Below are 11389 nucleotides of genomic sequence, written 5' to 3'. Positions count from 1 at the left end.
ATATAATATGATAAATAAAATAAAATAAACAAAATAAAATAAAATAAACAAATCCACAATCCTCATCTAGCCACCCAATGTGGAATTCTAGAGCTGCATGGTAATAGAATCTGTACAATATTGTTACTTCCCCTGTTGAATGACATTTCTACCGAAAAGAAACCCACACTCCATTCTTCTTAAGGGGCCTTCTGGGCACCATCTCATTTCTTCCCTCCTGGTGCTGCTTGTTCTCTGTGACCATTCCTGGCCTCCCAGGCCTGGAGCCTACCTTTGGCTGACACTCAGCCCAGCTTGCCGAGAAGAGAATGCTGTTACCAGGAGACCACTGAACCAAGGCCTCAGCTCACAAACCAGTGCTCTCCAGGGCTCTCTCAAATTCTTGTGAGGGAGTATCATGGCAACCCCCCTAGGAGAGGCTTTTAAAGCACCTAATGTTTACTTCTAAAAAAGGTCCCAGTTGGTGAGGCACACATCATTTCTACTGATGTAGCTGGTCTAAACAGAAGTTTTCACTTTCGTTCCACCAGGATGAACATGCAGAATCAAATAAAGAGACGGTTCCTTTTATAGGAGGCAGAGTGGTATAGTGGTGAAGTGCAAGGGCTCTGCAGACAGACTGTTAATCCTGGCTCTGCCACTTCTTGGCTGTGACCTTGGACAAGTTACTTAATCCCTCTGTGCCTCCATTTTCTCTTCTACAGCATGGGTATGGTAAGAGTCCCTACGTTGTGTGTTGTCAGGATTAAATAAGTTAACGTATGGAAATGCTTAGACCAAACAGTGCCAGGCACAGAACACTCAGTAAGTGTTACTATCACCATTATTCCTGGGAGAATCTTTTTATAAAGGAAAAGAAAATACAATGATAATGTTGTGAGGGCCAGGTATAGAAATAAAGGAATTTTCTGGAAAATTCAGGACAAAAGGCATTTCAGAGGAAAAGAGTAACGGGTAAGAGTGTCATCTCTCATACAGAAAAGCTGTGCAATACGCCAGCTCCCAAGGGAACTGCTGACTGGGGCTGGCTGGTCAGGATCCTGGAGGAGGCAGACTCAGGGGTTCTGGGCAGCAGCCCCACAACAGTTCATTTTGCCACTTCCTTCCAAAAATGGCTCCTCTGAAGATCAGGTAAGGAGGGAGAAAGAGAGAATATGAGTAGAGTTTTGTTTTTCCATCTGTGCTTGATGCTCCCTCTTCCACACAGAGGGAGAACCATTACAGAACATTTTCCCCCTTTGAATCACCTTAGCAACCTGAATTCTTTTGCTCTTCCATGAAATTGTAAACAAAATTAATTCATTGAGATGATACTCTTTTTGCTTCTGTTTTCCTTCTCTAATGGCTAGCACTTTTTTAAAGGGGGTGAGGAGTCTTCTGATTATTTTAAATGTATTTTAGACCCCTTCAAAGTATGTTTATGTAACAGTAACATCAGGTGAAAGAATCGAAAAGTTAAAGCACATGAGAAAGCTTAGATGTATTCATGTAGTCGACTTCTGATGACAAGCATGCCTTAGAGCGTAACCAATTGAACCAAATTATTTAAAAGTAAATGTTAAATGAAGGAAGGGCGGAGGAGAAAGAGGATGTAAGAGGAAAGGTGAGAGGAAGTAAAGGAAAAATGTCGTAGGCAGGGACTGCTTTATGGGCATGTGACTAGTACAGTCATAGAGGGTCCCACAATCATAAGAGTCCTGTGCTTAATAATTATATCTTTGAATCTGTGTTTTGTAAGCGAAGTCTGATTGGACAGTGGAGCCACAGCTCACAGTCTCGCTTCCCTGACTCCCTGGCACAGACTCAGGGAGAGTCAGGTTCAAGCATGTGCATGGTTGCAAGATGGGGCCCCAGGCACCTCTGAGGGTTTGCACTTGTCATAATAATCTCCAGCCCAAGGGAGCACAATACTCAATAGCCAGTAAAAATCACCATGACATGTTGAGAGAGACACCATAGAAGTAAGGAATAAGTTTCTTCCCTACCACGTGAACAGGGGGCTCCACATTTTCACTGTGCCCTAGACCCCACAAATTATGAGCTAGTCCTGGGCTGGGACTCCAAGTTGAGAGCTTGAGTGCCCCTGGCCCTTGGTCCTGCAAGAGGATTCAGAATTGGTGTCAGCTGCTGTCCCCTGACACAGTGGAAGCACACTCAGGGCTCGGTACGTAATGGTTCACTGTGAAGCCAGTGTCAAGCTGAGTAACAGGATATCCGGAGAGCCATAGGTGCAAGCAGAGAGAGGTGGGGAAAGGAAGAGGAAAAGCGAAAATGAACGGGTGCTGTTCCATGGTATTGTGAAAACTGACTCAAAGGTTCTAAAACACAACCTTGGGGTCAAATAAACAGAGATAATACAGCGGGAAGAATACAACAGGAAATTTTATATGGAAAAAATTATTCTGAGGTGGTTTTTGAACAGCATTTGGAGTATAACAGAATAGTACCTTTTTGAAATTTTAACTCTTTCTTCTTGCCCTGAGCCTGGCCCTCCTGGCTCCCTAAACTACAAGGTCTTCCCCATTCCCTTAACCTGCTCGTCATGCCTCCTAGGAACCTTCAGGCTACCCATAAGACGTTGTGCATGGAGTTATAGAATCTCCCTATGGATTCGTTGAGAAAATAGAAATGCTAATGAATTATATGGATTGTTTTATAATATTTCCGCAGATATCAGGAGAAATCTGAAAGATAAGATTTTCTTTTGTGTAATATAAAACTAGAATTTCTTTTATTGGCATTGAAGATTTATTATCTAAAATTGCAAATGCTTACCCAGTGTTTTTTGACTTTTTAGTCCAACGAATGGTATTCAACAGCAGCAATATACATAGTATTTACTTATTCATTCAAACTGAGGAGATGTAGGACACTTTCAAGGAAAAGCTGGTGGCTTTGAAAGCTGCGACAGTTACTAAAAAGAGTGTAGAATAGCCTCCCTTTAAATATAAGATAAGAAGATTATTATAGACCTGTACAGAAAGATGGACTAGTTTAGATGGTTACCCAAAGTGCTTTCCTTCCCATACTTGGTTATTTCTTTATTTATTAGCTACTTGATTATGACCCACTTCCTTTCACAAAAGAGTTTTGGTGATTAAATTTCATCCAGTTTATAGCAATGTGACCAATACTGAATTATTTTGGTCATCATTATGCCACTACTCAGTACTCATAGTCATTTTGTTAACATTAAAATTAACTCTGCCAGTTCCTCAGTGGACAACCTCTAGACAAGCTGGGAAACAAAACAAATAGATTTAATGAGCAAGTTGTTGTCTAGGTGGTCCAAACATCCTGCTAGCTCTGATGTCAGTCAATTATACTTGTATTTAATTTAAGTCCTATTTGGTTCGCTAATTATGGAAGACAATTTAGCTCTTATGAGAGACAAAACTGCAGTGACTTGCGACAGTGGAAATTTGTGGGAGAATTTGTTCTTTCCCTTTGCCTTTTCCTTTTTTCCTTATGGGATTTTCTTACTTTGTATTTTTATCTTTACATGCATAGACAGAGAAGAGCACTGGATTATACATAATGAGCTTTCTTTGACTCTACTTTCCAGAGTGGAAATAGAATTCTGTGTTCCATCATTCTGAGCCATCACCAGGGTCCGACCATTATCAACTATGATGATGAGAGTGGAAAGACATGTGTGCACATCGCCGCAGCAGCAGGTTTCAGTGACATTATTACAGAACTGGCAAGAGTCCCTGAGTGTAACCTGCAGGCTCTGGATGTGGACGACAGGTATCCATAGCAACTCAGAAAGTGTTGAGAGCTACTCATCTTCTCCAAATGTTAATCGCGACATAAAGAACATGTTAAAGGAGTTATCCCATATGACTATATCTTTATTGCCAGTAATATTTACACATGTGCTTGTGATAATAAAAGCTGCTCTATTTTAGTCAGGGCAGGAAAAATCATTGTTATGAAGAGAAACACTGTGACTATACAGTATTGTCAGATTTTCCACTTTTTGCTAAACGTCCTGAGTGTTCTCAGAAGGCTTTCTGTATATCAGCTTCCTGCTATATGCACTTTTTGTTCTGAACAGTAAGTCTTATTTTTTTCTTCATTCCTGAACTGTGTCATAAAATCAACAGGTTTTGTTATTCAGGCAAGAAGATAATAGAGGCTCTGTATTTGGAACTAGATGCGACCTTATTAGGATTTTTTTTTTCAGACATTCAGATAGTAAAGAGATATTGGCATAGAAGAGGAAGCTGTGTCCAGAAAGTGAAGAGACTTAACTCAGGGTTAATGAAGACTTGTATCCTTGTCTTCCAAACATAGAGCTTTTCACCATACAGTACCCTTAATCCATAAGCAACTATTACAGATTTTCAGTTTCAATGTTTATCTAACCTTTGTTTTGGTTAGACATTGAGTCTAATTGAAATAGAATAATATAACAACAAACAAGACTGTTGAAAATAAGTATAAAGTTTACATATTATATATGGCTTTTTACCCTTTTATTGAAATGCAAAATGAGCCACTTACTAATCCTAATTTTAGATACCACAAGAAACATCCCTACTCCCTGATAACCTGGGAAAAAATTTCTTTAGTTCCATATAAATCTCAGAAGGTGAAGATGGTTGACATGATGACTTTAATTAAAAGCGAAGTATAAATCATTGAAATCAGACATTTTCCTAAGAGCAGATGTTGATCCTGAGCAGGTAAAAAAGTACAAGGACTTCCTTTTTTTGTGAGGAGGGGGTGAGGAGGGGGCAGGGTAAACGATCCAAAAAGAGAAGAAAGGAACACATTTAAGGAGAGCAGGAGAAAAGTTTGCCTACTTTGAATTACTTTTAGAACTGACTCTGAATAGAATATTTCCCATTTTATATTATCACACACTGAGCAAAGAAACTCCAGTTCCCCAGGCCTCAGGGAAGAAATAAAACCAAGGAGAGAAAAAAAGTTGCAAAAGATAAGGTTCTATGAGAGTTCAAAACTAAGTAAAATCTCAAGACGAGTCTAGTTTCTGCTCCGAAGCTTAATTTGCCTGTTTGGACCACTGATCATATCCTGCCCTCTGTTTTGTTTCACATTTTCTGCATTGTGCAGGTCTGTCTTCACATTGAAACTGCAAGCCTGTGTTAGTAGTAGAATTTTTCAAAATACTTTTAGGTTTTAGAGCTGTAAGCATTGGCAGTATTCGTGACTTCCCTTTCCTTCTTCTCTTTACTAGTGGAGAGAAAGTTTTTGAGGAAAGAGAGGAAAATAAGGCAATGATTTAAAAAAAAAAAAAGAGGATGAGAGAAAATAGATATTAAAATATATCATAAATCTATAATATTTAAAACATGGTGGCACTAGTCTAAGGTTGATGGCACGGAACACATAAATAACCCAGAAGTAGCTTATGTAGCTTAAATGCCTACATTTCATCAGTCTCTGAGATCACACTTTCCTTTAATACCCAACTCATTTATCTTTAGGAAAGACAGTCTTTTATCAAGTTCTCCTCCCTATGCATTTCTGGGAATTCTCCAGGGAATGTTTATATGTTCCATAAATCATCCTTTGGCTACCGATACCTCAACCAGTACTGCATTCTTGTACCCATCATCTCCTGCCATTCAGAGGCCGTCTCATCAGCCCACTGCTCATCTATGATGAATTTCTTCTGAATCATGAACCCTGACTTTCTGTTCCTCACTGTGATAGCTGAAACCAGTCTATGTTTACCGGATTATCCTGAAGCTTAGAGGTAAGAAAGGAACTATAGCTTAGCTAACCTGAAATTGAATACTACAGATTGCTCACAAAGATTCTATGTATATTAGTTAGATGTTATCTATATGCTCTCCTTGCTTCTCTGCAGACTAATTTAAGTCCCCCCGCACCTCCCCCCCACCCCACATGTACACCTTCACTCTTCTGGACCTCTTCTTTCATGTTAGTGGTTGGAAGAATTAAAGCAGTCCATCATTGTCATAAAGGATTATTTCACAATGCTCCAAAGTAAGCTGTGACATGTTAGTAAGCCTGACTAGACTGATGTCCAACCCTCCATCTACTGAATTTACTGGCAACGTATTCTCTAAACAGAAGGGTGTAATCTGGCTGATGCCTCATCTCGTTTCATAATAAATACTGTCTAGAGACCTCGCTCATGTAGAATGGAATAAATCATACTTGCCACATATTCAAAGAAGCAAGGTGATTCATCACTATATTGAAAAAAATATAGGGTCCTATTAAGGGTTCTCAAATTGCTGCTTATAGCATAACAGGAGCAAGAGGATGTTTGATTGACAGAGGACACAATCTGTACATGAGAACTCTGCATATACTGTGGACATGGCTACTCTCTAAATACTAAAGCCCAAGCTCCTTCACAGATAACCCCAACTGAGCCCTACTCTATCCAGCTCCCAGGCAGCCTCCATGTGTGAGAGACCCCTTGGTTCTCCCAAGAGTGCCCTTCTACCGAAGGTTCAGGCCCCAACATAAGGCCAAGGAGAGATCTTCCATGCCCTCCTTTCCTTCTCTAAGATTAGTCCCTTCCCAGAGTGACTGACAGGAAGAATAGCCATTCTCTTCCGTGGAAACTCCAATTATAGAAATGTTATCTTGACCTGTACCCCTCCTTAACCTCCTATGATCCCATTGCCTAGACACCCCTACTTCCTACTTCCCTGCAGCTATGCCCAGAAAGCAGGGTTCTGGTCCCCTTTGCTCTTGGGTCCAGTGGTCCTTTATTCTCTTATCAGCCTCTTGTCACATCTGCCTTGACAACTGAGGGAGAGCTCTTTTCACTATTGGGGAACTGTTTTGCTCCAAATCTTCTCTCAGTTCTGAGCTTGGTTTAGGAAATAGAAAGACACTAATTCCATCCTGCTATATCCTTCCCCTGAAGTTGAGCACATCAACCATCTTCTTAAATGGGGGAAAGAGGAAGGGTAGCATAATATGTATATAGGTCAGGATCCCACCATATTAATAAATGGTGCTGAGAAAGTTGGCTATGCTATTGGAAAGACAGTCAGATTGGCTCCACATCGCAGTACACATACCAAAATGCACAAACACATGTGCAGTTTTTTTTAATCCAATAAGTCTAGAAGAAAATATTGTTTTTTTAAAAAAATTTACATTCAGTAAAATTTATGTTTTTGGTGTACAGTTATATGAGTTTTAACATGTGCATAGATTCATGTAACCATCACAAACAAGATTCAAAACAATTACATCGATTTCAATTTCAACTTAGGTTGTCCTTTTGTAATCAAACCCTCTCCCATCTCTAAGCTCCGGAAACTGACTTATTCTCTTCTCTATAGTTTTGCCTTTCTAGAATGCCATGTAAATGGAAATATGCAGTCTGTAATTTTTTGAGATTAACTTATTTTACTTAGCAGACTGCATTTGAGATTCATCTATGTTGTTCTAAGTAGGAGTAGGCTGTTCTTTTTTATTGCTGAGAAGTATTCCATTGTATAGATAAACCACAGTTTGTTTATCCATTCACCTGTGAAAGGACATTAGGTTTTTTCCAGTTTGGGGCAATTATGAATAATGGAGCTATCAACATTCATGTACAAGTTTTTGTGTGAACATAAGTTTTCATTTCTCTAACTGGATATCTAAAAGCGAGATCGCTTGCTCATGCAGTAAATATATGTTTAACTATAGGAGGAACTGACAAATTGTTTTCTAGAGATGCTGTTCCATTTTGCATTCCCACTGGTAATGTATTAAAGTTCTAGTTGCTCCATACCTTCACCAGCACTTGGTTTTGCCAGAGTTTTTTTGTTTCTCTTTTTCTTTTTCTTTCTTTCTTCCTTATTTTTTTAACCAAGAATAACTTTTTAAATTTTTCGAATAATTTTTTATTTTTCAATTACAGTTGACATACAATATTAGTTTCAGCTGTACAACATAGTGATTAGACATTTAGATAACTTATGAAGTGATCATACCAATAAATCTAGTACCCATCTGACACCATACGTAGTTGTTACAATATTATTGACTATATTCCTTATGCTATACTTTACATCCCCATGACTATTTTGTAAATACCAAATTGTACTTCTGAATCCAGTACCCTTTTTCACCTACCCCTTAACCCTCTTTCCATCTGGCAACCATCAAAATGTCTTCTGTATCTATGAGTTTGTTTCTGTTTTGTTTGTTTCTTTATTTTGTTCTTTAGATTCCACATGTAAGTGAAATCATATAGCATTTGTTTTTCTCTGTCTGGCCTACCCTACTCAGCATAATACCCTCTAGGTCTATCCATGTTGTTGCAAATGGCAATTTTCGTTGTCTTCTTTTTTAATTTTAGCCATTTTAATAATTATGTGGTGGTATCTCACTGTGGTTTTAATTTGCATTTCCCTAATGACAGATGTTGTTGAGCATCTTTTCAAGTGCTTATTTATTATTCATACATTTTCTTTGATAATGTGTCTGTTCTGATCTTTTGCTAATTTTTAAAATGGCTTGTGTATTTTCTTCAGTTTGGAAAGATTTTATGTAGCCTGAATATAAGCCCTTTGTCAGATATGTGATGTGCAAATATTTTTTTTTTTCGCAGTCTCTTGCTTTTTAAAAAAAATTTCTTAAGAAAATATTGGTTTTACAATTTAACAAAGGTTTAAATACTGATGAATATTTGCTTACCTTTGGGCTGATGAACTTTGCAAGCATAAAATCAAAAAATAAAGGAGCAATTAAATATGGGTATTTTTAAAAAATTTTTTAATGGAAAATCACTAAAAACTAAAAAGTCAAGTAACAAATTACAGTAAATGTTTGCATAAGTATAATCTATAAAAGACTGATACATTTAATATGTAAAAAGCCCATATAAATTGGTAGAAAAACTAATAATCTAATAGAAAACTTGGCAAAGGGCTTGGAGCCATTTCAATGAAGAAACATAAATGCCAAAAAAACATTTTTTAAGATGCTGATAATACTCAATATTAGGAAAGGAGTCAGGACACAGCTGGTAGGAGAATAAGCTGAGTTAATCTTCTTGGAAGGCAGTTTGGCACTATGTATAAAGAGCCTTAAAATTGTTCATACTCTGACCTACTATCTCCTCTTCTAGGAGATAGTAGGTCAGAGTATGAACAATTCTCTGAAAGGGCAGAGAAGGCAGAAGGCCAGGGAATACTTAGAGCTGGAGGAGAGGTTCCTACACGTGTATACAATCATCCTGAATCTCCATTTAATACATACTATTTCTACATTAAAAAAGCAACGATTTTTTTCCTGCCGCCATCTGAGTTTAAGCTGGAGCTGTTGCTGGCTAAGCAACCTACACCATTCACACTTGTGTTGTTCCCATGTGGTCCCCCAGGACACCTTTGCACTGGGCTGCAGCTGCAGGGAAGGCAGAATGTGTGCAGTCACTGCTAGAGTTGGGGATGGACAGCAACCTCCGAGACATCAACGAGAGTACGCCCCTGGCCTACGCCCTGTACTGCGGCCATGTGGCCTGTGTTAAACTCCTCTCCCAAGAGAGCAGGTGAGCGCAGCAGGAGGCATTCATTTTTATTTCCTCTCAAAGATATAAAAAATTGGATGAAATTTTTTTGATTGCCAATGTGCAAAACCAGCAGTAACTTAATAATGACATTTGTCATTATCTAAATATAGCAACATGTTTTCAACTCAGCGGAGAAAATGATAGTAGTAAGCCTGAATCTGTCAGCCTAACATTCACTGAACTTTAATCTCTTCTTTCCTTTTTTTCCCCTTTCCTCTTCCCTTTATGCCATGTTATTTTAATCTTCTTGCCTAAATCAGCAGTTATTAAACTACTTATTTTCATGATACTTTTATACTTTCAAAAATTATGGAGGACCCAAAAGAGCTTTTGTTTATATGTTACATTTGTCGATGTTTATGGCATTAGAAATTAAAACAAATTTTTAATAAAATATTTAGTTATTCAATTTAAAGTAATAATAAACTCTTTACATTTTCATGTTAACATAAATACAATATTTTTAGTCGAAATAACCTATTCTTACAAAAAAAATTGTAATGAGAAGTATATCATTGTTTTACATTGTTTTGCAAATCTCTTTGGTATCTTAACAGAAGTTTATAGAATACGGCTGGATTCGCACTTCTGCTTCTACATTCAATCTGTTGGAATACATTGGATTAAGTGTATGAAAATAATCCGGCCTCACATAAATGTGTAGTTGGACAATTAGATATTTCAATAACCTTTTTAGATAATTATGGACACTTTCCCTTTGATATTATACTAAAATTTGATGAGCAGTAGTTTCCTAAAGGTTAGTTGCAATGTGGACTCTGTCGCCATATTAGTGAACTTTTTCTACTCTGTTACATTCCAATCCATTAGTCTATCCTGCACTTTAATGAGTCTTATACCATGAATGATTATATAACATCTTGCTTCGGTCCTTTGGAAAATATTGCTTCACTTAATTATGAATATCTTTCAAATGACACATTTCATTATACAATATCAAAAACTCACATTTGTTAATATCATCACTGATCTTGTCTTAAAAGCCTTTATGTATCAGGAAGCTGTCAAGCTTACAATGTGGATTCAAGTTTTCCAAAATTCTAATTTTTGCTTGAAATCTAGACTCTTATCATTGGCAACAATTATTGTCATGTATATTGAAAGGACAGACTCACTTTGTTCATTTTTGAGAAAATTTCTGCAAATATCTCACTCTGAATAACCATAAGTCTATAAGTCATAAAAATTATGTGCCATAAAAAAAAAGTGTCTAATTTAGTTGGCAACTCAATTCTACGAGTGCTTTACCTCAAGACAACTATCATACTTTAGTATATAGTAGAATTGTTTATGAGTACTTTCTATTTTGTCAAAAAATATATATCAAAGGATCAATATTTAATAATAGTAATAACTTTTACTGGACATTATTAAGTTAAACGACAATTTTTGTGATGCGCAAAAGCTTCAATTGTGCCAAATAGCCCATAGTTTCACCCATTATCTCTATTGCACCCTTGGTACAAAAAAACAGCACAGCGAAAAAGACAAATAACATCTTGATATTATTATGAATATAGTTTTAACCTTATGTTAAAAGACTGTCAGGAATCCCTTCCCCAGAGTTCAGTGGACCATAGTTTGAGACCCACTGGCCTAAAGCACAACCTGTTACAAGAAAAAGTGATAAACTGTAGAAGATGCTGAAACAGCATTAATTAGCACAGGGGCATATTCTACATAAGGAAACTTGAAAAAAAAAATGTTAGAAATCTCCTGGGGTTCTTTCTGTTAGTGTTAGGAGTCCAGAAGTAGTGTTCAATATTTCAAAAAGCCTATTGGAAGGTTAAAAAAGGAAGATAAAAAAACATTCACAGGAATAAAGATTCAATTATGCACTGTGTC

General features: G+C 37.3%; 1 protein-coding gene across 1 annotated transcript in view; it reads left to right on the top strand.

Annotated features, from left to right (window-relative positions):
- The window catches only part of ANKRD55 (ankyrin repeat domain 55), a 78452-nt gene that overhangs the window by 55952 nt on the left and 11111 nt on the right, over positions 1 to 11389 (top strand). The window contains exons 7-8 of the mRNA XM_006912470.2: positions 3566 to 3750; positions 9335 to 9502. Of these exons, the coding sequence (XP_006912532.1) occupies positions 3566 to 3750; positions 9335 to 9502 (353 nt within the window). The remainder of the gene's footprint in view (positions 1 to 3565; positions 3751 to 9334; positions 9503 to 11389) is intronic.

This window comes from Pteropus alecto, unplaced genomic scaffold (assembly GCF_000325575.1).
Source record: "Pteropus alecto unplaced genomic scaffold, ASM32557v1 scaffold73, whole genome shotgun sequence".
Classification (NCBI taxonomy): domain Eukaryota; kingdom Metazoa; phylum Chordata; class Mammalia; order Chiroptera; family Pteropodidae; genus Pteropus; species Pteropus alecto.
This window is presented reverse-complemented; position numbering and strand designations above follow the sequence as displayed.